Raw genomic sequence first — 14,415 nt, 5'->3', positions numbered from 1 at the left:
ACACTCACTTCGCTATTAGTATCTCGTTACAGGGAGGATGGAGAGGGGGAGGGAAGGGGGCAGCTAATGTTTCTGACCTTGTTGTGTTATCACGTCTGGTGGGCCACCCGTCCTCCTCTACCCCTCCTGGGGTACCTGGCGCCCCCTCACCCTCCTCCTTTACAGAACACTTGTATTTCTGAGCGGCGAGCCTGTGGTGGTCCGGGGGTCCCACAACATCCACCATCCACCCACATGGTGTTTTCATTACATGTATGTTTGGGGAAGAGGAGGGGGACGTTAGGAGGTAGGAGACTGGGGAGGGGAGCGAAAGAGGAAAATCACCTAAACCCCTCTGCAATGTTTTGGGGTAAACACACGTCCCGGCAGCGCGCCGACTTCATTTGTAGGTATTTGTTTGTCAGTCGGGTACCGTCCAATAATAAATAGGCCACCATGCGTCTCAGTAACATCATTATATGTTGTGTCTGTCCCATGTGGACACTGTCGTGGAAATTCTGGACTGAGAGAGATTTCATTTGTAAATATACAACACAGAGGCAGAGTAGGATCATGTGGCATTGTTTACTGGCTCTACTGTGGAAGGAGACAGAGCTGTTTAAAAATACCTTGCGGCTTTGCCCGGGATTCAAACCTAGTCCATATGCATCACACTCACACACACACACACGATATGCCGTCTTCCCCAAGGCTTCAACGGGTTTCAGCTCTGTTTTTCATTTTTCCTTTTCCCCTCTTTCTATAATTAGATCAGTATAATGTCTGATTGAGACATGCAATGCTTCATTGAATATGTCTTATCTCAATTGCCCTGCCACACGCAGTCAGAGGTCCCCATGGGAGAGAGAGAGACTTTTTTATTTATTTCTGGTGCTAACATCCATTTAGAAGCAGAGGAGGAGGAGACTTCATTCCTTGAGAGAGGAGAGACACAAACAAACACAGCCTCCAGGTATTGGGTGGGTTGGTTATGTATGATGTCACTGGCCACATTGTAAAGCTGTACAGTATGTAACTGCCAGGTTGTTTATCGCGTATAAGAATGGAAGGGACAGAGCCACGTTTTATTCAAAACCAAATTATATCCAGTCCTCACGGTTCCGTCTGAAACCTGAATGGGGGGAGAAATCATTTTCGTAGAGAGACAGTTGAAACAGTAAGAACTCCTGCTGATAACGGTAATAAAAAAAAAGTTGTCTTTCCATCTAAACAGGCTTTTATCCAAAGTGGGAGGAAGTGGTTCTCCTGTGTCATAATATACTTTTCACACAGTTTAGGGTTTAGTTGAGTCAGGTGCAGTCCTCTGATTGAATTGTGTTGAGTAAAGAGGTTGAGAAGACCCAGTGGACAGAGAATAGGGGCTCTGGGACCTCCTTTATGAAGTCACTATGGAAGTCACAAATTACAGGAAGTACTGGGGAGAAGCAGCAGGGAGGTGTGTGTGTGTGTGTGTGTGTGTGTGTGTGTGTGTGTGTGTGTGTGTGTGTGTGTGTGTGTGTGTGTGTGTGTGTGTGGAACGATAGCTCCCAGCTCCCGATATGCTGTCTTAAAAAGCTTGCTCTTTTATTCAGATGTCCCTCCTAAATCGTGCTGCTGCACTACTGTGGTCCTGCCCTTGACAAAGCTGCTCCACTGAATGGCCCTGGCTCCTACAATACACAGTACATTTCTGACACAATTAAAACAAGGGATGAAACCACAAAGAACAATGGAGCCGGATGACAAAACAGCCAAAGGACTCACACTGGGCTGTTTGATTTAGCCATTGTTGGGAGGCACAATGTACACCACGCCAGGGCTTTTTTCTCACATACACCTCATGCCTATCAAGCAAGCCCCAGCACATAGCCCCAACACATTCCTTCCCAAAACCCTCCTCACCAACTCCCAGGCTACCAGCCACCCATCACTATCAAAGCTTTAAGTGAAATAAATCTGATAGTCGCTAGAGTATCCCTCACTAATAGCATCCCCTATATCAATCAGCTGTATGATTTGATCTGGGGTGACTTTTGAGGCGGTGAGATATTATAAAGAGGGCTGTGTTGTGAATAAGAGGGAGTGATCAGGGATCAGCATATGGTCCCTGGCTGATGTCTCCTGTTCTGGAACAAAGGGGGAGGTGGGAAGGGAGGCAGCTGAGCCAAGCAGAGCTCCATACATCCCTCCCCTCCACCACCACCCCGCCTCCCTCCTCCATTCAGCCACTAGGACTACACTTTGAAAAAAAAGAAGCTATCTAGAACCTAAAAGGGTTCTTCGGCTGTCCACATTTGAGAACCGTTTGAAGAACGCTGTATGGTTCCAGCTAGAACACAGAGGGTTCTAAATGGAACCTAAAAGGTTCTACATGTAACCAAAAAGGGTTCTACCTGTAACCAAAAAGGGTTATCCTATGGGGACAGCCGAAGAACCCCTTTGGAACCCTTTTTTCTTAGAGTGTTGGGAAGCAGCCAATAATGTATACAAACCCTAGATGGCTGATATTATGTATTGGCCTTTGAGAGGTTTTTGAAGCCATCGGTCGGCCATATTGGCAGTCCCCCCAGTTGGAGCAGTCCTCCATAGGAATTAATGGAATTCTACAGTATTTCAATTAAATGTTTTAAGGTCAAAATTACATGTATTGAAGTATTTTTTGTTGTTGTAGCGGGGACAGTAACATTAGTATTAAAAAATATATATACTTTAAGGAAAATGTTTTCATATTTTTTTTTATTTTTATGTTTAGCTCACATAATATAATTTAAGATTATGCATTAAGGTGTCTGTAATAGAATTAAGGTGGCAAAAACGAATGTAGACATTATTAAATGCATTTCTAAAGCTTCCCCCAAAAAATTACAACGTGAGGGAGTGCCAAGATGGAGGCTCAGGGGGCTTCAAAACAGCGCCCCCTATCAGTCATCTAGTGTATATATAAATCATTGGGACCAGCCCCGTGGACACTCAAACTAATAAGCAGCCCTCCTTTAATTTATCAGTCTTCATCAGTCTGTGTTTTATGCAAGTGTTCTCGCCGAGTTTATACATTCCCACAGTGCCTGTTGACCCAGCTGCCTTTGTCAAGTGGCGCTCCGGCAGGTGTTGTTTTCACCCGGGACCATGGCCACCCATGGCACTAATACAAACTGATGAGGGGCAATAGCCGTGGCTGACCCCTGCCCGCCTGACACTATTAACAGTGTTGTACCCCAATCCTCCAGGGACTAGCTGTCCCCCTTTTCTCTCTCTCTCACCCTGGTCTCTTTCTCCCAACTCCATCACTCTCCCACCCTCTCTCTTTCTGTCCCTCCTTCTCTCAGTTTTAACTACGTGCAGCCTGTCACAACAAAGGCCCAGAGTGTGGATGAGAAAAGGCACAGGGTTGGGTGGGTGCTGAGGGGAGCGGAGCATGGGAATCGCCCCCCCCACCCCTCCACCCCGTAGAGACCCCCTCTAGGCTCTGGTACTGCCCCGAGACTGCCATCAGTCAATGTGGCTGTCAGAACAACACTCTCCCAGCCACGGTGTCCGACGGCCCACTCACATACCCCCAGAACCCTGACCAGGACCCCCTAACTCACTCACTCACTCACTCACTCACTCACTCACTCACTCACTCACTCACTCACTCACACAACACAGGCCAGGAGCCCCTCCTTTGAGCACTAACCAACCACAGTCAGTAAGTCAGTTCATTCACAACCAGACCACAATATCACATTCATTTGTGGCTCCTGTCTGTCCATTGGTCATTAGATCGCTATAGCATTATTTCTCTATCGCATTATCTCTCCCCAGCATTATCTCTCTACAGCATTAGAGCTATCCAACATGATCTCTATACAGCATTATCTCTCTGCAGCATTATCTCACTACGTCATTCTATTCTGTCCAGGATTATCTCACTCTAGCATTAGATGTCTCTACAGCATTATCTCTACAGCATTATCTCTCAGCGTTATTTATCTACAGCATTAGGTCTCTACAGCGCCCAGAGAGTCCGGCAGGCAGAGAGTCCGGCAGGCAGAGAGTCCGGCAGGCAGAGAGTCCGGCAGGCAGAGAGTCCAGCATCATTATCATCATAACAGACTCTACACACATGCACTGACCACTCCACAGCACTCCCACCAGGCTCTCTGTTTTCCATACCACTATCACTGGGTGTGTATGTGAATGTGTGAGTGCCTGATGGATATGTCAATACACTGCCTGGCTGAGGCATGTCTTGCCTCATTAGTCGATGCTGTTTGGCCCCATCCACACACACAGAAACACACACAAGCTAACAGGCAATTCACATTTGAATTCCATCACGTAGAACGCTGCTATATTATTTCCAGGTTTTTGAGCCCGGGCTGGAGCGTGATATGAAATGATCATACTCTAAGCCTCCTTTGGGCCAGAGCGTGTGTTCAATGTTTGTCTTGTTATGAGATGATCACAATATGTCTGTTTAGCATGCTGCCTGTTGGCAGTGTGGTTGGATATGCTTGCGGGTGTGTGCTGCATCTCTGTGTGTGTGTGTGTGTGTGTGTGGGGGGTGTTTATGAGTCTCCTGTCATGCTGAATTACAGCAGCGAATGGCTGTTCCCGGTGGCCTAGAGACACACACACACACACACACACACACACACACACACACACACACACACACACACACACACACACACACACACACAATGTCCTCAGTGGAAATAAAACCCTGGTCCAGCCATTCAGTCAGTCCACCATTCTCTCAAACTCTGATGCTCCAAATGAATTATTATGCTCAAAAACTCATTAACAACATTCCCGAAACGGAATATTCCAGAAAGAACCCTGTCACACGCAGAGTCTCTCCGTACTCAAACATTAATTCATTCTCCCTCCATGACTCCTTTCCATCACATCAATGTTATGTAAAGGCACATTCTGGTGGAGCCGTTTCCTCTTCCCTGTTGTGCATGGCTAAGTGTTCTGCTGCTATGGCACCACTGCAGCTGCCTCTATTGTGTGTGTGTGTGTGTGTGTGTGGTGTGTGAAAGAAAGGCCACATATCCGTATGTAATGCCTCAGAACAGTGTGCATGAGCCTTTAGAGTGTGTGACCATTGCCCTCCCTGTGTGGCCCCTGCAGGCCCGCGGTCCCTAAGGAGTGTCAGAGACAGGTGGAGGCCCCGGAGCTGCTGGGAACGGCCTGTTCACGGCAGTGTAAGAACGGACACTGTACCCCCACCGGGAAGTGTTGCTGCAGCACCGGCTGGGAGGGACCCTTCTGCAGAGTGGGTGAGTCAGAGAAAAGTGCTGTTTGACGTGTTCAACCATAACCTAGGATATTAGTATAACATTACATAATATCCCTCTGCAGAGTAGCTGAGACCTACTGTATAACAAGAGATACACAATAATGTGAAGAATTCTACTGTATATCTTGAGTAATGTTGATATGTATCAAATAGACTACTATGGATCCATAGTGGACCCACATAAAGTGTTTATGAATGTTTTGTTATCGCTTGTCAAGATATCCTCTCTGTCTCTCTCTCTCTCACAGCTAAATGCGAGCCGGCCTGTCGTAACGGAGGCGTGTGTGTTGAGCCCCACAACTGCCTGTGTAAGAGCGGCTACTCGGGCGCCCAGTGTGAGAAGGGCGAGCGGGGCATGCCTAGCGACCAGGAGAAGGACGGCATCCTGGACCACATCATAGACATGACCTCGTACCTGCTGAACCTCACTAGCTACATGGTATAGGGGCACGGGGAGGGGGTCCACTCCCACCGCACCCCCCCTTCCCCCGGGCCCCCTTACTCAACCACCGGAGAAGCCCAAGCAGAACCTCCCTCCTCCGTGATTCACCCCTGAGACACACCCCCCTGTCTGGACGTACCCTGTCCCCGTCAACACCCAGACTCTGGTCATCTTCCTGCCCATAAGCTCCGGTAGGCTACGTACACCAGGCATCCAGGCCAAGCATCCCTCCAGAGACCATCACACAGACAGACACAGCAACGTGATGGTTGAATGCATGGCAATCGTCGTCTATGGTCTAATGGTTGGACCTCCACTGTGGCTACATAAGCTCTTTTATACTCTTCTTCTCCTGGAGAAAGTTCCTCTCCTTCTCTCTCTCCCACTCTGGAAGCCCCATGCAGATGACTTGCTATTAGCACTGCACCCCTGCTGAGAACAGAGGGAGACCCCCTCGCGTTCTCTCCACACAACAACAAAAAAACAGCGGCCATTTTGACTGAAGCCTTACAGAGAGCGAAGGGGAGTCGGCTGAGCTGAAACACGGCGAGGCGGGCGGAGGCGTGGTGACATAAGTTATCCCCCGGGACTGGAGAGTGGACAGCCGAATACTGAGGGTTAGCTTTGGGTCTGCCTTCACCAACAAAACACAGTCTATATACAGCCTTTAAATGAACATGCCAATCTCTTCAGCATCAGCAATGCAATAATACTGACACTGACTGAAGAGTTTCTGATAATCTTACTGTGCCGTGTATAGAGCCCCATACAGAGTCCTGTACTATATTGTCTAAAGGCACTAATATGAACGACCAATAGACCAATGTCACAGTAATAATAATGATTATTGTTATTTTGACCCACTGTTTTCTCCGGGTGATGTTTTGTGGGCACATCTTCATAGAAAAAGATACGTTATGATACTTCATGATACAGCGGTATAGATTTGTTGTTCATCGCTCACTTGACATGCTGCCAATGTACAGAATGGATCCATAGCTGAAGAATGAGTGTCTTTGGACTCAACAGGTATCTATAGATCTATAGAGTTTACATGGCTGTGTCCCAAATGGCACCCTATTCCCCGTATAGTGCACTACCTTTGACCAGAGCCCTATGGGCCCACGTCAAAAATAGTGAGCTACATACGGAACAAGGGTGCCATTAGGGACAGTACCTATGACATTGTTAGGATAGAGCTCGTAGCTTTGCACTCCCAATGTCAACGCCAGTTTCATACATTTGAAATGGAGTCATCAACTCCACGCACTGTAATGTAATGATTTTTTGTGTTTCACAATCAAGGGCAGACGATTATGTTGGGACTAGTACAGTGTCATACAGCAGTGACATTGTCGCACACTAACACAGTGGCACGCAGCAGGTCAAATCTCACTCTTAATCTCTCACACTGAACACACACACACACACACTCGCTACACAACTTCAGTGGGAGGTATAAAGGGACAGAAGCTGATGTATATTTCATACATAAAGAGCTGAACTAAGTACTACTTAGCCTTGCTAAATAATATAGCATTACTATTGTTTTGATAGAGGAGGGTTTATTTTTTTAACTGTGATAATGTATGGGAAGAGGACGGTGTTTGTAGAAAGTGGTTTTGCATTAAGCTTAAAAGAAATCATGTTTTTTTTTGTCTTTTTTTTGCTAACACAAAATGTATGCAGTGTTTTTCCACTGTATTAAAACACACAGCGACACGTGCAGTACAGATCAGCACCGTGTGTTAAAGGCCATGCATGTCTACACCTGAATGGAAGAGTTTGGAACCGATCACTGAGACACAACACAAGGTCTCTCTGTGTTTCCTTCCCGTAGTACGCCTCTGTCTGTGGCATTCAACTGCAGCGTAACGGTCGGTGTTTGGTCTTTGTTTTAGAAATGACCCAAGTTTCGCTAGGCCACCAACTTATTGGAGCCTGTTCACAGTCGGATGAGAAGAGTTCCTCCAGGTAGATCAGATGAAAGATGGTTTCACACCAGACGCTCTACTCTACGCACTGTGAGACGTTCAGATAACACAGATGGAACGATAAAATGTGTCAAGTATGAACCCAGACTTCTTTGATCCACTTTGTGGTGAACTGTGATCCCTTAACAAATGAACAGCATAAAGAAGACTTTGCTCATCTCAAAGCCAGGGATCTAAACCGTCTTCGGCGAGCCAAACGACAATTAAAAAAAGACTCTAATTATGTTGGAGCCCATCGATGTGTTGTCTTTCTTCGGAAGACGGTATAAAACACATCGCATAACGCCACTAATCTACAGGTTGATCAGGATTGGTTCATTTGATATAGTGCCATTGCAAATTCCTTGATACCATATTAATCTTGAGTCTCCTGACAGTAGTTCAGCAACGAGCAAAGCAACCTCTTACATCTTGTGCCAATGTTGTCTTTAAGTGCCTGCCCCCCACACAATTGGAATGTCTTTATTTCTATGATCATATTTTGTTTTGAGTTCCCGTTCTAAGCATGGTTAGAAGTGTTCAGGGTTTTCCAATTCCTCTCACTCACTTTCTCTCTCTCTCTCTCTCTCTCTCTCTCTCTCTCTCTCTGTCTCTCTGTCTCTCTCTCTCTCTCTCGCTCTGTCTCTCTCTCGCTCTCTGTTTTGTTTTCTCCTCTGTATCTTCAATGACAGCAGTTGTTGAACCTCTGTCTCGCCAGTGTTCTCTCTGGTCTATAATACGTCAAATGGAACTCATGCTGTAAAGTTGATACTATAATTTTAGCACTTAATGTGAAACCTGCATTTTAGCTGCTGAGACGGCGTGGTGTGAATAAAATAGAGTAACCGTTTTCATTATTTAAGTAGTTATGCAAACAAAGTTATTTAAGTTCTCTACAATTGTTTTTGCCGCTGTATGTGATGATTTTGATCATGTATTGTAAATAAAACCTAGGGCTATCTTTGTTTCTTTTCAGAAATATCTATATGTCTATTAAAGTTTATAGCATGTCTGAAAACCTCGTCACAGTGTCTGTTTGATGATGACGTCTAGGATGACGATGTAGCATTGAGCAGAATTTTTCTTCTTGAATAACAACCCGTTGAAAATAGTCATAGAATCTATGCAGTCTATTTCTATGTGACTAACAATCCTTGATTCAGCAGGAAAGGAAATGATAGGTTGTTGCAGGATGATTACAAATGGAGACAGATTGAGGCCTTCTGCCAGGGTGTGGAACAGTGACCTCACCTTAAATGTATCCTCGTAATGTTAGATCTGAGCACACAGAGGTTGTCTACAGGAGCTAGTCTATTTGGCCTTAGATTTCTACATTTCTGAGATTGGCATGTTGAGCCGGACAGTCTTTTACTGTTCTATGAGTGTAAATCAATAGCGTAACATCCTTCCACTATTAGTATTAACAGTGTAAGCAAGTGATGGTTGCTTAGTAAAAGAACACTATCCATTGACATAGGTTGCCCCCTCTGTCTGTTGTGGCCGAGTGCTGGGAAGTGCTTCATTTCATGTACGTCACTGAGCATTTCACTATTATCCTACACCTGTTGTTTACGAAGCATGTGACAAATAACATTTGATTTGACTCAAATTTGACCAAATTTCCACCATCACAGAAGTTTTTTTTCTCTAGCTAGGTAAAGTGTACAGAGGGATATTGAGAAAATGTATGGGGAAAGCCAGCCCAAGGGCCAATGTGGATCATCGACCAAAGTTTTCCCTAAAGTTTACTTGAATTGAAAAGTCTGTTAAGCAAAGCTACTGTTCAGAGAGGGAGGGAGAAAGAGAGAGAAGCCCTGTTTAAATCAAATCAAATTGTATTTGTCACATGCTTTGTAAACAACAGCTGTAGACTAAGAGCTTACTTCCGGGTCTTCTATAAACTGTCTCCTCCCCTTCATCTAAACTGATTAAAGTGGATTTAACAAGTGACATCAATAAGGGATCATAGCTTTCACCTGGAAGTAAGCATTTCACAGTAATACTTGTTGTATTCGGCGCATGGGGCAAATACAATTGGATTTGATTTGATTCACCTGGTCAGTCTATGTCACGGAAAGATCAATGTGTTCTTGTACACTCAGTGTACACGGGGCACCAGTACCGAGCCGATATGCAGAGGTACGAGGTAATTGGGCTAGATATGTACATATAATGTAGGTAGGGAAGTTACTAGGCAACAGGATAGACAGTAAACAGTAACAGCAGCATATGTGATGAGTTATTACAAAAAGGGTCAATGCAGATAGTCCAGGTAGCTATTGATTACTATTTAACTATTTAACGGTCTTATGGCTTGGGGATAGAAGCTGTTCAGGGTCCTGTTGGTTCCAGACTTGGTGCATCGGTACTGCTTGATTGTGCCCACATTTTTAGACAGGTGTAAACTATCAAGACACATTGTGATCAGATCTTCCAGCCCACCTCCGGAGGAAGTCAAGCAGACATTGTGTAGATGGATCTGGACAGGGAAACTGGTTATTATCCCTCCCTCTAAAATCATTGACAGGTGGCACCATTGACTAATGTCATTAATATGTGAATTCAAATAAATAAATACATATTTGTTTGAAATAATATCTGTCAAAACATTTGCATACAGGGAAGGACCAGGATAATATGGTCACAATACGGACACAGCAGACCGATAAGAGTCACAATTTAAAACATGTGGACAAGATCAGGACACAAGACGCCTGTTAGCTCCAGGTATAAACGAGACTAGAGAGAGAGACATATGTCCCTGATATAGACTTGATAGACAAGAGCACTAGAAGATATTTAGCAAGTGTCATTGGAAGACTTGCATACAATGGCTATGGAGTTCAGTACTACTTCCCCAGGATTTCCTTTTCAAAGGAAGAGTTTTTATGATGAGAATGTTAATAATGTTACAAATGATCCTGTAGTTATAGTACACAAAAGGGTTCTTTGTTTCCAGATAGAACTCTTTTGGGTTCAATGTAGAACCCTCTGTGGAAAGGGTTTTATATGGAACCCAAAAGGGTTCTACCTGGAACCAAAAGGGATTCTTCAAAGGGTTCTCCTATGGGGACAGCCGGAGAACCCTTTTTGGTTCTATTGCAGCTTGTTTTCTAAGTGTGTCGGTTTAAGGCATACATGTCATTAAAGGACCTTAATAAAATTTCACAGACTAAATGCATTGAGCATGAAGCTCAGACCTAAACTCTAAATTTCACCTCTCCCTACAACACACACACACGCACACACACACTCACAAATACATACACACAAACACACTGAAGCAACAGCCATCACTGATGGCATTATTAATTTCCTTCTGGAAATATCAATCAAGCTCCCTGGTTGTAAGGATAGTGGAGGTGGACCACCCACCTCACCACACAGTCCTCTCAGGCAGCTCCCTCCGTATTCAGAGTAATGCAATACTAAGTTGTCTGTGCACTGTTTAGAGCCAATCAAAATTGCTTAAAGTGGAACTGGGCAATTGTGCTCCAAGGTCCAAGCAGCTAGCAGGCAGCGTATATTTTAGTTTATACACTATCTGTGGCATGAATCATGACTTTTCATTTGGAATAGTTTTCTTTTCCCCTTCCCATAGGGCCCTGGCCGGCATATCTGTCATAAACAGTGTAACCCAGCACTTTGAATAAACATGAGGAGTCTGTATGCTAAATATTTGTAGGACCAAGATGGCTAGAAGTGCATGTTATAATATTGTATACATGAGCTGAAGAGGTAGTCCAACCAAATACTATGGGAGGACAGACAGACAGAGGGAGACAGGCAGAGAAAGAATGACAAAACATTTGACTCTTTGTGATTTGAATGGGAAAGAATACATTTAATCCTTTTCCCCAGAAACATTTTATTTCAGTGAGTATAACTTTTATAGAACTGCAATACCTCTCAGAACAAATGTAAATCTTTGGTTTCAAAATGTTGGTTTCAAAAATCGGACCACATCCTGTCATTATCGTATTGGTAGTATAGGGGACTGAAATAGTATATCTATCCTAAATAGTGCACTACTCTTGTCCAAACCACACAGGGCTACCTCATAAGGTCCTGGTCTAAATAGTGCACTACAGTGAGCTCCAAATGTATTTGGACAGTGACACATTTTGTTGTTGTTTTTGCTCGGTACTCCAGCACAGCACTTTGGATTTGAAGTAATACAACAACTGTGAGGTTCAAGTGCAGACTGTCAGCTTTAAGTTGAGGGGAATTTCATCCATATCGGGTGAAACGTTTAGAAATTACAGCACTTTTTGTACATAGTCCCCCTATTTTAGGGGACAGAAAGTATTGGGACAAATTCACTGGTATGTGTATTAAAGTAGTAGAAAGTTAAGTATTTGTTCCCATATTCATAGCACACAATCACTACATCAAGCTTGTGACACTACACATTTGTTGGATGCATTTGCTGTTTGTTTTGGTTGTGTTTTAGATTATTTTGTGCCCATATTTCATATAGTAGTTCTACAGCGCTGCAACAGATGGCTAGTAATACAGTCTAGCCGTAGACATAATGGCTGAGGCCACTAAGGTCTGTCAATGACAATGTCTTGGAAGGGAGGGTACCGTATACAAATGATCATTATGGCATCGGCTCCAGCCTGACTTGACATCTAAACAGACTCCTTCAGGATGAATCATGGTTTCCATAGTAATCTAATGGTACGGTTCCATTTTACAGTACCACAACAACTGGCGACTGAAGGATACACCGTGGCAGATATGCTGTACGCTAGGCTCTCAGTACTAAAACAACACATTTTACTGCACCTATCTGGTGTACGTGACATAAAAACATCAATTTAATCAGTGCTTGTGTCATATGTAATGAAGCGTTTATGTCATGCTATGGAGAGGTCATAACATAACAGCATGAGAAAGATGATTTATCAAGTTGGGTGGATTTACCTACATTATCTACATTGCTCTCATGTATTCCAGTATTCCTATTGCTCTATTGGCTGATTTAAAACAACACAGCCCACACCGCTTTGTAACAATATTGATTTATGTGCGAGAGCTGGATTTGGCCTGTATAAACATCGATGGTGGTTTCCGTGTGTGTCAATCCCCTGGTTGTGTATCTGGTTTTGTCACACCCCTAATTGCGTAGTGTATTCTATTACTTCATGTGTTTACATGGCTGACTCAGGGAGTACTACTGGTGTAATGCGTGACCGACCCAGGCAGCTGAACTCTCATATTCCCCGGACCGAGCCACCGACTGATGAAGACATGCTTTCCAACAAATGTGCACCTTTCTTTTCCTTCCCCTCCCTACACATTCATCCCAAACCCTTATCACATATCAAAACAAACAAGGCAGAACCAAATCACTGCCTGCCATGTGTCGTGTTTGATTGTGAGCCTATATCTCTCTCGCTCTCTTAGCCTGAGAAGTCTTGGTTTTTTGGCATCTAAACTGAAAAAAAGGCTTCTCTCTCTCCCCCTCCCTCCCTCCCTCTCTCTCTGGCCCTGGATCCAGATCCCTGTTTACCTTTTCTAGGCCACCGCACTGACTCGCATCCATGAAATGATGCAATTAAGGTTCCCACTGGGGAGCAATCTGTCATGTAAACACAGAACGGGGTTGCAGGCAGGGAGGATCGGCCCAGGGAGACAGGTAGGTAGGAAGGAGACAGGTTGAGGATGGGAGGAGAGAGATGGAGGAGGAGAGAGGGCTAGAAAGGGGGGAGGAAGGGAAGGGAGGGAAGGAGTGGTGCGATGCGTACCCTTTTTGCTGCAGTGGGGCTGTACATTTGAATTAATACAAAAGTGTCAGCTCACACACTGCTGGAGGAAGACAAGGGAGGAGCTAGACTCCCCTCCAGACTCACTGTGTATGTACCTGTCAATAAGACACACCTCTGTCTGTCCGTCCGTCCGTCCGTCCGTCCGTCCGTCTGTCTGTCTGGCCTGTTCCCGGTGGCCTGTCTGTCTGCTTCCTCTTTCTGGCTGTCTGCTTCCTCCCTCTGTCTGTCTGCTTCCTCCCTCCCTCCCTCCCTCCCTCCCTCCCTCCCTCCCTCCCTCCCTCCCTCCCTCCCTCCCTCCCTCCCTCCCTCCCTCCGTCTGTCTGTCTGTCTGTCTGTCTGTCTGTCTGTCTGTCTGTCTGTCTGTCTGTCTGTCTGTCTGTCTGTCTGTCTGTCTGTCTGTCTGTCTGTCTGTCTGTCTGGCTTGTTCCCGGTGGCCTAGACACACACACACACACACACACACACACACACACACACACACACACACACACACACACACACACACACACACACACACACACACACACACACACACACACACACACACACACACACACACACACACACACACACGTCCTCAGTGGAAATAAAACCCTGGTCCAGCCATTCAGTCAGTCCACCATTCCCCCAGCCTCCCAACCTCTGATGCTCCAAATGAATTATTATACTCATTAACAACATTCCAGAAACAGAATATTCCAGAAAGAACCCTGTCACACACAGAGTCTCTCCGTAGTCAAACATTCATTCATTCTCCCTCCATGATTCCTTTCCATCACATCAATGTTATGTAAAGGCACATTCTGGTGGAGCCATTTCCTCTTCCCTGTTGTGCATGGCTAAGTGTTCTGCTGCTATGGCACCACTGCTGCCTCCTCTATAGCTAAAGGAATAATCCTTGGTTACAGATGTAGGATCTTAATTTGAGCCAGTTAACTACAGCAGGAAAAATAATCC

General features: G+C 45.0%; 1 protein-coding gene across 1 annotated transcript in view; it reads left to right on the top strand.

Moving 5' to 3' along the window:
- LOC106602344 (hedgehog-interacting protein) overlaps positions 1–8,702 on the top strand; it is a 47,557-nt gene extending 38,855 nt beyond the window's left edge. The window contains exons 12-13 of the mRNA XM_045716574.1: positions 5,101–5,249; positions 5,518–8,702. Of these exons, the coding sequence (XP_045572530.1) occupies positions 5,101–5,249; positions 5,518–5,714 (346 nt within the window). The 3' untranslated portion in view covers positions 5,715–8,702. The remainder of the gene's footprint in view (positions 1–5,100; positions 5,250–5,517) is intronic.
- Positions 8,703–14,415: the final 5,713 nt, after the last annotated feature.

The sequence above is a fragment of the Salmo salar genome, chromosome ssa04 (genome assembly GCF_905237065.1).
Source record: "Salmo salar chromosome ssa04, Ssal_v3.1, whole genome shotgun sequence".
In the NCBI taxonomy this organism is placed as follows: Eukaryota; Metazoa; Chordata; class Actinopteri; order Salmoniformes; family Salmonidae; genus Salmo; species Salmo salar.
This window is presented reverse-complemented; position numbering and strand designations above follow the sequence as displayed.